At 41.6% G+C, this 13,956-nt stretch overlaps 1 protein-coding gene across 1 annotated transcript in view; it reads right to left on the reverse strand.

Annotated features, from left to right (window-relative positions):
- Positions 1-13,956, reverse strand: part of WDPCP (WD repeat containing planar cell polarity effector) — a 107,781-nt gene that overhangs the window by 54,764 nt on the left and 39,061 nt on the right. The window contains exon 11 of the mRNA XM_059828600.1: positions 12,943-13,066. Coding sequence (XP_059684583.1) covers positions 12,943-13,066 — 124 coding nt within the window. The remainder of the gene's footprint in view (positions 1-12,942; positions 13,067-13,956) is intronic.

Raw genomic sequence — 13,956 nt, forward strand, 5'->3', positions numbered from 1 at the left:
GTGCTGCAGAGCACACCAAAGGCTAATGGAGAAACAGCCACCGGGTCTACACGTATGTGAGTCAAGGGGATAATCTCCTAAATTGTATTTCAGATGCAGAAGCTCTAAAGGTTGTCCAGGTATAATCTATACATCCCTTCAGGCCCAAATTTAGCATAGCATTAATGTATGGGTTTATGACCTATAATTTTCTACGGGCCCTAAATATGGGCATGTTAAGTGAAGTGCTGGATTTGGGACCTGAGTGACTTGTTTGAAAAGAAATCCCTTATGGAACCTCTCAAAGGTCATACACAAATAGGTCTCAAGTAAAAGTTAGTGAATAACCATGAGAAAAATGGAAATGGGTACACCTATCTCAAGCCACTCAAAATCTCTGTTACTTGAACTATACTGTGAAATTATGGATCTCTGAACTAAAGGAAGTCCACCTATGACTTTATAGATTGTTGGGTGTAGAACCGAATGCCCTTCACATCAAAGGGTACCCTCTGGTATGAAGCAGGAAAACAAACAAACAAACCAAATTAAAAAAATAGGAGGAAAGAGAAAGCTAATAAGGGGAGCCAGACAGTATGACTCCCTGACCAGAGAAAGCCCTTGAGGGCTGTAACTGGCTGTGAATCTTGAAGACGTTCCCAACCCCAAAAAAACCCCATAATCTTACATTGTGATTCCTATCTTTTAGGATGATATTCTGCGCTAGGAAACCTAAACGTATTCTTGTGTGAAATAGTTCGGATGACTCTATGTTAAACATACGTGCTTCTTCTCAGAACAGGCTTTCTATGTTCAAAGGAAAGCTGTCCAGGCATTTTTTTGAGTCAGATTTTCAAGTGAACCAAGTTGATTTGTGAATGAAGTAGTTTAGTAAGAAGGCATCACTTAAACTTTTAAAATACATCTTTAGTAGGAAATGGTCTAGATGTATGAAATAGTCTAGAAAAAGCAGTAGTTTTAGCTATAATACGTATAGTTGACCTTTGCTCAATTAACTATAAAATAGCACTAGCTTAAAACTACAGAGCTGCCTTATGTCTAAACCGAAGAAATATTAGTTAATCCTGATTCTATGAACATCTATGTCACGCCTTTCCCACGTGATGTTGGTCGATCGGGGTTAGCCACTGAAGAGGATGACTGTTGGGAGCAAGAGCAACATTCTCCTACTGCGTAGCATAATTCTTTCATGTCTGTCAAGTGCTGTGATTTTCAACAGTAGGTGCTATAAAAGTCTGGGGAACAGCAATTTATTATTATTATTAAAAATTATTATTACATAAATTGAAACTATGATGGTTTAGTCCTTTTTAAACTAGGTTCAGTCTTTTCTCTTCTTGTAACCCGTACTTCCTTTGAATTTCCCACACTCTGTATTTCCTTTTTCACACTCATTTTCCTTCAAGAGAATATATTTTGTTGCCATAGCAATATTTCCCTACTTTGCAATTTTATCATAGCGGCTTTCCTTCGGGTTTCTCTAAGCTGCAACTAACACCCACCCAGCCAACACCGCCTCCCCCCACCCCCAAACCTCTCCGTTCCCCCAACCTCTTACTACTTAGTAACTTCTCAACAGTCTATCTTTATCTTTAAATACAGACACACTCCAACATACTCTTCCAAAGTACTCTGGGCTAAAAACAGATGTTAATTACAAATGCTGATAAGAGTCAGTGACACCTGTTGTTTCACATTTATTTTACTCAACCCTGTCTGTTAAATCCTAGCCTTTATTGCATTAATTCGCTTCCGCTTTTCTTCTTCTCCAGCTTTATCCCTCTCACTCTGGTGATCATGTAAACTTAACAGTATGTCTTGAAAGCTGGATTTTATTGAGCAAACATATCAGCATGTCTACACACTAAAGACAGCTCTATAACAGAGGCCCAGTATCATCGCTACGGTTAAGGATGAGTTGCTGCCTCTATAATAAATCCCTATTGTATGTGTGTGATATCTCTGCAACTTCCAACTGCAGCAGATGGAAATTTGGTGTTAAAGTTAAGATGAACAGCCCCTTTTCCCCCTTGACTTTCCATGAGGTACAGGGCCAATTCTCCCTCATGCCTGACATTGGATAAGATGCGTTTTTTCAGTGCTAAGGCTTCTCAGAGAAAATACATTAGCTCAATATTTTCTAAAGCTGGCTGCCTAAAGATAAATATCTAATTACAAAGTCAAGGTGCAGGGCCAAATTTTGAATCATTTGTTGAGTTACAGGTCCATTACAGTATGTTTACTTTTTCTATCTAGGTTTGTCAATAGCAAATATTTTTTCTTTATAATAAAATAATGCAGTGGTAATGCTCATAAAATTCCCACACATAAGAACTCCATTACAGCAAATACAGCCACGGGAGAGCCAGACAAGAAATTCTCTAGAACTTTGATCGTATGAATTCTGGCACATTTTTGAGGGAGCAAATGGAAAACTAATGAGTATTTTATGTTTTTTTCTGCACAGCATCATGTACAAGAACATAAAACGTAAGAACGACCATTTGCTCAGACTGGAGGTACGTCTAACCTAATATCTTGCCAACAGCTAGGCGCCTAGGAAAGAACGTAAGAACAGGGCAAGCTTATGGCGATACTTCCCTAAGTAGTCTCCTAGTCTCCAACAATTTGTGGTTCAGGGATTTGCTGAGCCAGAGGTGGTTTCTATGTTGGCATTCCTCAGTGAATTTCTCTTCCCTGAACCTTGCCTTTTAACTCATATACAATTTTATCATCCACAACATCCTGTGGTAAGGAGCTTCATATTTTAATTATATGTTACGTGAAGAATCACTGTCTTTTGCAACTGCCACGTGTTAGCTTCACTTGATGACCCCTAGTTTTTGTATTGGAAGAAGCAGTGAGCAGTCATTTACTGTGCTCTTTCTCCCTAACACTCACAATTTAATAGATCTCTATCTCAGTTGCCTCCTCTATAGGTTGAGGAGTTCTAGTCTCTTTAGTCATGCCTTTCACTAAAGCTGTTTCATGCCTTTAATCATCCTGGCTGCCCTTCCTATAGCTTTTTGAGTTCTACTATATCCTTTTACAGATTATGGGACTCCAAAACTACACACAAAACTCAGGTGAACTCAAGTTCACTGTTTCGTTGTCTATTCCTTTTCTAAGAATTCCTGGCATCCAATTTGCTTTTTGTACTTGTGCTGAGCACTGAACTGACTATTTTATAGCTGTAGAGTTGTAAGACCAAATTCTTTTTCCAGAATAATGGTGAGCTCAGACTCCATCGTTTTATACGCAAAGTTAGATGCCATGTGCTTCACTTTGCATTTATTTACATTTAACGTTATCTTCAATTTTGACACTATGGCACTGAGTCCTGTGAAGCCCTTCTGCTGTTCTTCACAGCACGCCCTACCTTTACTAGTCTTAATAATTTAATATCATTAGCAAACGCTGGCACCTCAACATTTGCTCCTTTGCCAGGCTACTTATGAGTATAGATCTGCCATACTTATAATTTCCATTGGTGACCTCCATCCACACCAACCACTTACTCTTACTCTGTTTCTTACCTTTTAATGAATTACTTACCTATGAAAGGGAAGCGTCCCTCTTATCCTGTGGTAGCTTAGTTACTTTACGACATTTTGGTGGGAGACCTTCCAAAAAGGTCTTCAGTAGTCAAACTTCCAGCAGCAGCAGCTGGATATCCATTACTGACAGGATTGCTGACATGAATGAATTGGGAGTTTTGAGACATGACTTGTCTTTACAGAAATCCTGCTGACTCTCCCCCATTACAATGTATTTGTCTGTAAGTTCACCATTTTTTTTTAATATAGTTTCTACTAATTTCACTGGTACTTACAGGGCGATAGTTCTTCAAGGTCTCTCCAGACTGTGTTTTGAAACCTGACATCATATTTTCCATGCTCCTGTCCTCAGGTGCTAAGGTCATCCTAAATAAGAGGTTATACACCACAGTATTTATTTCAGCTATTTTATGCTTGACTACCTTTAGAAATTCCGGATGAATTTTGTCTAGTGCTGGTCATATATTACTATAGTATAACCTTTTTTACTGATACTTCAACATTTATCAGTGTAAACTAAGAAACATCCCCATCCTCTCCTATCCTGGCCACCTGCTCAAAAGGGGATTTTTAGAGAGATCTGCGTGCCTATCTGCTTTTTGCGTCTTTCTGTAAACCTTTCTTCGTATCTTTTTGTTAGTCTTTGTGCCTCTCTCCTTCTACTGCAGAAACTATATCTGAGCATCTAAGATCTTTCTGTTAACTGGCCAGTAATAATGTGACACAGGGGCTAGACATTTACAGTGCAAATCATTCCATTTATCTTCGAACAGCTCACCTTTACATGGCTAATTTAAGCTAATCAGGTAGGCTCCCTTTATAGTTAATTGATAGGGATAGGCACTGACATTTGATTCTTCACGCTTATCTTGCACATCTCCTTTCGATGGGATTACTCATCCTTTGGGTGCCCATGTCTTTATACTAACTATGGAGGAAGCCTGGGTGAGCGTGTAGGACATCTAAATTCTACATTACTAAGTCAGGAGAGGTGAGGTGCACCCCTAAGACACTACATCCAGTTATTGGACAATTGACTATTGCTGACTTTTGTTCTAAATTTTACTTATGATATCCTTTCCTTAGCAGGCTCTTCAGTTCTGAAGAACCATAAAAGGGAGCTCTGCATTTGAAGACAGGAAGCCTAGGGCTGCCTGACTGTTCACTTAGCTCTTCCTGGAGGGTACCCAATGGAAGTGGGAGAAAAGTCAGAAAAACAAAGCTCTTTAGGGAGGAAAACAAACAATTTTTTGCACACAACAAATGGATTACAGATTGCCAAGCCATGTTCTGTTTGGATCTGATGAGCCAAGCTCAGCACAGAATATTGTCAGATGGTCCATATACAGAAAAGTGAAGGTAATGGTGGGGCTCAGGAAGACCCTGAAGATGAATGGAGAAAAAGTATCTTGGTAAAGAGATGAGACATGAATCATTCTGGAAAGGCTGCAAGGAAAAAAATAATCTTAAATTCAGGTTGTTGGTCAGGAGCTCAAGAAGAGATTTTTGAGTGTCACTCCAGAAGGAGATACCATTAGCGACTAGGTAGAGTTGATGGGGAGGGAGTAACTGATGACCTGCAAAGGAAAGCTGAGGCTGACTTACTGCAGCTGCTCAAGAGTGGAGATGCGTTGAGTTATTCTTGAGTTTTTGTTCATAAATATGGCATATTTGCATTGTTTCTGTACTCGCTGTATGCCCAAAGCCCCTCAGATTTCAGGGGAATTGCACAGCTGGCACAGCAGGAAAAAGCCACCTTACGAGGGCAAATGATCAGTTCCACAATACAACACAACAATGGTCTCTACGTGGGCTCAGCTTCCAAAAGCAGCAATATCAAAGTCAGATTAATGAGCATGTGGGAATAGCCCTGGCACAAAGAACATTAGTCACAGAATCACTAAGGTTGGAAAAGACCTGTAAGACCATCAAGTCCAACCACCAACCCAACCCCACCATGCCCACTAAACCATGTCCCACAATGCCACGTCCACACGTTCCTTGAACACCTCCAGTGATGGTGACTCCACCACCTCCCTGGGCAGCCTCTTCCAGTGCTTCACCACTCTCTCAGTAAAGACATTTTTCCTAATATCCAGCCTGAACCTTCCCTGGAGCAACTTAAGGCCATTTCCAGTGTAGCTATTCTGTCTTCCTTTTTTCTAGTGCAGTCCCATGGGTGGGGATGTAGCAGAGAACTGGAGGACTTACGGCACGCTGGGCCACCAAACAGACGTCTGTTGGTGACTGTGGGAAGTGGCTCCATGCTGGAGGAGCTCTGGGACTGCTCTAAGTGTGTGGTTGGGGCCATTTTCCCCATGCTCCAAGCAATGTCTCCCATTGGGTTCAGCAGAAAATTCTGCCCAAATCTCTGACAGAGATTTCTTGTGGTTTATCTTCATGGGATTTTATTCTCAAGCAATTATGTCATGTCATTTGTGTCGTCCCCGTCCCCACCCCCACCCCCCCCCGCCGATATTTTGCTCAATATTTCTTACATTGTAATCACCACTAGAGAATTAAATCCTGGAGCCGTTCCCGTGGCATCAAAGCATCTGACTGAAACTGAAAACTCTTGTGGAGCTGGTTTAAGAAAAAAAATCATTAGCAACATAGGACTGAAGCAAAGACATTCTAAACTTTTCCTGAGATATTTAACCTCTTTAACTGCAAAAATAATCTAGTTCCATTAAATAGGTGCCTTTATTTCTTGTTTCTAAAACAGGTCAAGAAGCATGACCAGGGGAATCTTTTCATGTGCAGTTCCATCACAGCAATTGAAATTCTCATTTATCAGCGCCGTGGTAATATGAAAAACTTTGGTTTTGATCGTTTTCACAAGATGACAAAACCTGACTCTTCAAAGTCCTCTCCAGAAGGTGCTACTTTAGTCAGAATGCTGCTACTGAACTTACTCCTGTAGAGATGAATTCTGTTCATGCGGCCACCACGGAGAACCTGACTGGCATCAGTGGTCATTTTATCTGAAGGCCTAATTTAATGCTTAATAGGTTACCTTATGAATATAAAAGACATTCTTAGTCCTGAACCATGTCATCATTAATGTTTATACATATTTCGTGACACACTATGTACCAATATAATTATAGATTCTACTTTTAGGGTGCTCTTAAAAAGGATCATAAAAGCTCTTTGCTCACTCTGTCCCTCAGTTCCATACAGTTGACAGCAGATGGGATTGGGCACTATTCCTATGGAGTTGAGGCATTTTTTCATCTTTGATTTAGGATCTTATTTAGGACGGAATACTCACAGTGAATATCTACTTTGCAGATTGCAGTGTAGTGATACAGAAACCTGCTTACCAAGGGGCAGTTAGTACTGCATAAGCGACATACCTGCAGGGTGGAAGAGCTTTATTTTAGCTTTTCAAAGGCTGTCTTGGACTTAAGTGATAACTGTGTCAAGGCATCATGTCAGGTAGTATAGCAGTACACTTCAGAACTCTTGAATAGTGAAGTGATTCATAAAAATCAGTACTGGCTGGAAGCAGATCTCCCCCGACGCTAATGACCACCTACTTTCTGATCGCCTTTATGAGCGTTTATTTATTTACGAAGGGGCTCTATCAAGTTCTGTGCGTAAAGTCATACCACTTTATGAATGCTCTGCCCAACACGTAGCTAAGTTCTTCTTTGCATTGAACCAGTAGCATCTTACATTGAACACTGGGAGGAGTACACAACATTTCTGAGAAGATCTGCGAAGGAGTAAAAACAGTAACAGCAAAAACACGGTGGAAGTTTTTATTTTTGGATTCAGACAAAGGAGAATGGTTTATGAATCCATCCAAAATTCTACCAGTGAATGTGATCACAGCTGCACTTCGCTCTTGAAAGAAGCAAGTGCACTATCTTGTTATTTAGAACTGAGCTTTGCTTTGTAGGGAAACATATTTGTACGGTGGGAAAAACCCCAATGACATTCTCTTAATGGAATTATCAGACGGAAAGGTCCAAATGGTTTTGAATTTTAGTATTTATCCATGTTAAAAAATGCGCAAAAAGATCCTTAAACTGCATATTCACAAAGACAAGAACAGAATTACAAAGGAGGAAAGGGCACAGCAGAAACAGGGAGCTGTGGCTGTATGCTAATTCTGCAACTCCTGAGCTGCATTTCAGACTTTACTTCCCAGCCCGGCCATTACCTCCCGCTCATGCTACGTTACTTTCCCACTGCCTCTCTGAGAGAGACAGAAAAATCTGAACAAAACAGAGCAGCCGCGTGTTTGTGCCTCTGTGCATGTGTCAAACAAACAAGATAATTTCATGCATTAGAAAATACGACAAGTACAATTTACGAATGCTTGATCAGAGTGAAGCAAAGCCGTGAGTCAGCGATGCCACAGTTAACGAGCGAAAAACCATTCCATCCCACTCCGTGTTCCCTACCCGGCTAGATGAGGCTGTTGCAGTGGCAGGAGGTTGTGCAGCCACTCCCCCATTACACAAATACACTTAGTAGGCAGTGCTCAACAAAAGGGTGGGGGCAAGAAGGTTACAGCTCCCCAAGGCTTCCTAATAAATCCACCTCTGCTCAACGTTTTACATAATGATATAATGCATTATATTATTATAAGCAGTGACATCATAATAAAATACTGGAGTGCTACTCAAGTGGTAAGGAACACCTAAGATACATTTCTATACTTGTAATTCAGTTCCTGTATTTTTTTAATTATAGATAAGAATTTAAAGTGAAAATAATTATTCATTCCATAAATACTGTTGTAATGGATCCCTGGCATATAATTAAGAAGCCTTTAATTTTAATTTTGTATACTGAACGCCTGTTTTTGGAGGTATTCCATATTCTATATTCAGGGCCTATACCTGCTCTAAGCTTCTATTTTGTGGAAGCTGAAGATGCTGCATGGTTTGCAAATTTAAGAACTTAGCTTTTATAACGACGGATACAAATAACATGGCTGCATCAAGCCTGTTGCAAGGCATTTTCCTTCCTTCTAATTGCGACCCATTTGATTGTGCTGTCACTGCTCCTTGGCCCATTTCAGGTTGCAGCCCCGTTTTCTAACCTGTACTTGCAATATAGCCAGGAATGACGGAGCATCTTCTTTCTAAAGTGCTCGATCCCTAAGAGAGGGAACCTACCATCGCAGCGTTCAGCGTTTTCTAGAAATTGATCTCTTTGATGGTAGAAAAATAGTTAGCCTAGAATCTCACTGATCATGTGAAAATGGATGTCTCCAGTTATTTGCAACTGGATACACAACCTTTCAGCCTACAGTAAAGATTAAAATCATTGGCACATGGTTATTACTAGGTGAGGATAGCCTTTCTGAAAAGGTAACTCTATTTCTCAATTCTAGTAAATGCAGACACTCGCATCTTAAAAAGTACAACAATAACTGGCACCTTTTTGGCAGACTCAGCAGGCAGGTCAAAGATTGTCTCAGCATGTAGAATGAATTAATATTTCTCTCCCAAGAGTGGGTCCTTCTAGAAAAGGCTTAAGGCAGATTGGTGGGGCATTCAAAGGAAAGCTGGAGAGGGGGGTGAAAACTTTTGTTTATATGAAAATTTTTCAGATTTAGATCTAGAAACATTTAAGTGTTTTAATGTTTTAATCTCGTATGAAAGACTCCGCCCTTCCCTGTCCATCCCTTATGTGTCTGGTCTCCTCTACAGCCCACCACACACATCCCAAGCTGTCTTCCCCCACTGTGCTCTGTACTCCCACTCTGCCCTTTTGCAGGACTCTGTACATCCTCATCCCTGCCTTTAGCCCTTCGTCCCCAATTCCTTGTCTTCTACTCATGCTCCTAACCCCACTTCTGAGTTTCTCCCTGGGTGTTTTAGCTCCTTATCCTCTAGATTTCATTTCTGTGCATCTGTTGCTTGCTTCCTCTGAATCCCAAAGGAATTGTGGAAGGCCCTACTCTGTTCCAAGAAATATTTTTTGAATACCAGCCATACTTATAGTGCACGTAATTTAGGAAGCGCTATGTTTCCTCCACTTCTTGCTGCAACAGGGTACGAAGTGATCACTTTGCTTTTGTCCCCTCATGCTCACCGGAGAGTAACAAACGTCCCCTAGTGCTGCATCCAGTTGGCATCGACAGTTTACAGCGCATCTGCATTCAAGTCTTCTTGTTTGGTCATGCAGACACCTCTGCGGTAACACAAATTCACTCTGAAGAGATTCATTAACTATTTGTAACTAGCCTGCAATTCAGTGCGAAATGAGTAAGAGTAAAAAAGTGACTAAATCAAATAACAAAGGTTGAGACGGAGAGCATATAACTGACTCAAAATGTAATCTTCTTGACACCCAGATACAGTTGCTGTCTCTGGCAAACAGGTAGTGGGAGGACTACTCCATTTGCAGCATCCTGATGGGCATAATACAGCGACCCGAAAAGGCAAGAGAGTAATTCTCTCCTCACTTCTCTTCCCGTTCTGAACCTACAGTTGTCAATGCAGGCTGGCAGGAGCAGCTTGCCTTGCCGGCTCCTCACAGAGGGATTTAATAGCAGCGGCTGCAACTTTCGCACGCCTGAAAGAATTAGGGAGCATTGTGCCTCCCTATGATTCTCCCAGACATTGCATCGCGCCTAGATGGCATTCTCTCACCCAGAACCATGGTTTACCATTCCTCCAGTACTACATTCCTGTAGTACTCTCTGCTTAGCCTACTTTTGAATCATTCTAGTCACTTAAGAAAACATCTAAAAGGAAATAAACACCAATTAAGGCACAGCCACTTTGATATAATAAAGATCAGCTCTGGACATCATTTCCTTGCTTTCTATCAGATAAATCTCCCATTTTTGAACATTTCATTTTGTACTTAGATTATGTTTTCTCAGATAAGCTTTAAGCATTACCATCTGTTCTGCAGCAATCACATGATCCTATCACTTTGATTCAGTTGAATACAAATCCCTTTGACAATAGGGAAACAGCAAAATATCACACATTTGTTCCAAAAACTGCCACAACAGTAGGTTGTTCAAGGGCTGCTTTTTCGTGGAGGTAAAATATGCGGGGAGATACTCCTACAGAGCTCCTGTCCGTGCCCCACACTGTCCAGGCAGCATTCTGACACTGCAGCTTCTTGTTTGCTGGGGGGGTTGAGTCAGTGTTTCAGCTGTGTTCAGCAGCCCCAAGGGCGGAAAGCTTAGCCAGGCCCCATGCCTCTGCATGCCTGCTAGCATTTGGAAGCAAAGCCGGAGTCAGAGGGAATGCACCTTTCTCTTGCAGATGTTAGAGCTCTATAGTTACACCTCTCAGCAGCCTCTGAGGCGTTCTTTCCGCATCTGTCCTCTGCAGGCAACTGGCCCACAGCCACTACCGTCGGCCACTGCAGCAACAGATCTTCCCTGCTGGTTTCTAGGAGAAAGGCAAAAGCAGAGTTTGTACCCACTATTGGGGCCACATCTATTAAGAAAACACCAGTGAAAGGCTGGTGCATGTTATGCAGATATTTGGAGCATTCTTCTCCTTAGAATACTTCTCCCATTGGAGTCACAGAATCACTGAGGTTGGAAAAGACCTGTAAGATCATCAAGTCCAACCATCAACCCAACCCCACCATGCCCACTAAACCGTGTCCCGCAGTGCCACATCCACATGTTCCTTGAGCACCTCCAGGGATGGTGACTCCACCACCTCCCTGGGCAGCCTCTTCCAGTGCTTCACCACTCTCTCAGGAAAGACATTTTTCCTAATATCCAGCCTGAACCTCCCCTGGCGCAACTTGAGGCCATTTCCTCTCATCCTATCACTTGTCACTTGGGAAAAGAGACCAACACCCACCTCACCACAACCCCCTTTCAGGCAGTTGTAGAGAGCGATGAGGTCTCCCCTCAGCCTCCTCTTCTCCAGACTGAACAACCCCAGCTCCCTCAGCCGCTCCTCAGCAGACTTGTGCTCCAGACCCCTCACCAGCTCCGTCGCCCTTCTCTGGACACGCTCCAGCACCTCAATGTCCTTCTTGGAGTGAGGGGCCCAAAACTGAACACAGCATTCGAGGTGCGGCCTCACCAGCGCCAAGTACAGGGGCACGATCACCTCCCTGCTCCTTCTGGCCACACCATTTCTGATACAGGCCAGGATGCCGTTGGCCTTCTTGGCCACCTGGGCACACTGCCGGCTCATATTCAGCCGGCTGTACATCAACCCCCCCAGGTCCTTTTCCGATGGGCAGTTTTCCAGCCACTCGTCCCCAAGCCTGTAGCATTGCATGGGGTTGTTGTGACCCAAGTGCAGGACCCGGCACTTGGCCTTGTTGAACCTCATACAATTGGCCTCGGCCCATCGATCCAGCCTGTCCAGATCCCTCTGCAGAGCCTTCCACCCTCCAGCAGATCAACACTCCTGCCCAACTTGGTGTTGTCTGCAAACTGGACTGAATGGAGCTCTTCAGCAGAAAGATGATCCTATTCAGATCCAAAATGCAGAAGACAGTATAAAATATTTCTCTTCAAGATTTGAAAGAAGCACAAACTGTACTATCAAAGTAGCTTGCAGTTCCTAGCTTTGCATATGCAGACAATGTATATAATCTGGATGAATCACCAAAAAAGGATGCATTGCAAGTCTTCCCACCATGTCCATCTACACTCCTCCTCAACAAGGTGTTACAAACATTGTATCATTCAGAAGCTTAATTTCTCCTTATTTTCACCCCCTGGATGATTCTCAGAGGGAATGTTTCAGCTGTATTTGTGGTTGAACGCATGAACAGGTTAAACTGCTGTATATTGGTATTTATAACTGACTGAAATTTAGGCTATTAATTTTTTATGAAGGAAAAATATAGCAATAAACCAATGTACTATAAATTCCAGCTGAATTTGGTATTATGGCTCTTCTAATGTCATATAATTTTCAGACAAATGCAACATTTCATTTTCTCCTCTTATTTTAATGGCACTTAAAATTACTGCAATATGAATTTCTGGATAAGAACTTTGAGGATGAGAATAACAAAATGCTCATGGTGTAGAGACAAAAATGTCTTGGAACATGCACTGTTCATTTGCATCTTAGCATCTATTTAAACTCGGTGTTTTCTCCAAGTTTGTAAGCTGTTTCAATACTTAATCTGCAAGCAGTTGGTGAATATAAATCTCTCAGAAGCATGCTATCTTTTTTCTGTCAAGCTAAAAGGGAAAGGGTGATTCATTTTAGGTGCACTGATGATAGAAGAGCTCTGAATAGCATTTTACCTACAATACCGTACTTGAAAGGAACAAAGTGCAAGTTAAACAAACAGTAACAATGAATGCATTTTTTTCAGGGGTGGTCCTCTTGGAAAATGTTAACCACATTAAAGTAGGTAGTTATTGAAATATGCAATTAATTTTAAGTTGATAGAAGTTGAAACTGTCATTCACCTGAGCAGGTGGTGGAAGAACCTTCTCGCGTATCTGCTGATTGGGTCCCTGTACTCCAGCACGGTTGTATCCAAGAGGGGTCTTGTTGGAGCATAAAAGGTTCCAAGGCTTGCCTCAAGCTGTGCTGTGGAGTTCAAACACAGCAGCAATGAAACAAGTGAAACTCTTTCAATTACAACAGGTTGCTCATGTTTGCAGTCAGTCAAATTCCTCAAACACTGATGAAATGTGAGGTTGTTGTAGGACAGGTGAAATTAAAATATGACAGATTGTACAAACACAAACGTGCACATAAACTTGCACTTTGAGGCAGAGTTGACAATGACTTCGAGCAACAAAAGTTGTCAAAAGGATGAAGAAGTCTGTAACACATCAAGTTCTCACCAGCAGCATACAATTAAAAGTGACTCATGAGAGTAATACGGTTTGAACAAGTTTGTCCAGTGGAGATCAACTTTGAATTAGCTCAAATCATCTTTGTCCTCTTAGGCAAACAACAAGGAAGTTCAGTTTTTCAGGGATTATTGGGTTAGGTCAGTGGGTGACAGAACCCTTCTTGTGATGGCCTTGAGGTCTAAGAAACCTCCTTCAGCCCACAGTTCTTTAAAAACTTGAAATAAAAGGGTCTAGAAACCCTAAGGGTTTGACTCTCCTACAGCATGTAGAGGTGGGAAACAGGATGAAAATAAAGCCCTTTTGTTACAGAAGTTCTCTCTGCTTTAAATACTTTCTGACTGCTATACTCCACAGCTAGAGCTCTTAGGCATTTTTCTACGTGTTTTTAATATGAAATTATAAGTAACACAAGAAAATACACAGTATACCTTTGTGTCCCACATGCTTAGCTGAAAGGAAATTTAATGATCAATAATATTTATGTTACGTGACTTCTGCTTGAGAGTTAATACATAGTACAAGTCCTTATATGCAGAACAAAATGACTGACGAGAGGTCTCGCTCATTCTTAAGTCACAGGGAGAATTTGCTATATATTTGCTATATAGGTTCTCCTTT

Source organism: Gavia stellata, chromosome 23 (genome assembly GCF_030936135.1).
Source record: "Gavia stellata isolate bGavSte3 chromosome 23, bGavSte3.hap2, whole genome shotgun sequence".
NCBI lineage: Eukaryota > Metazoa > Chordata > Aves > Gaviiformes > Gaviidae > Gavia > Gavia stellata.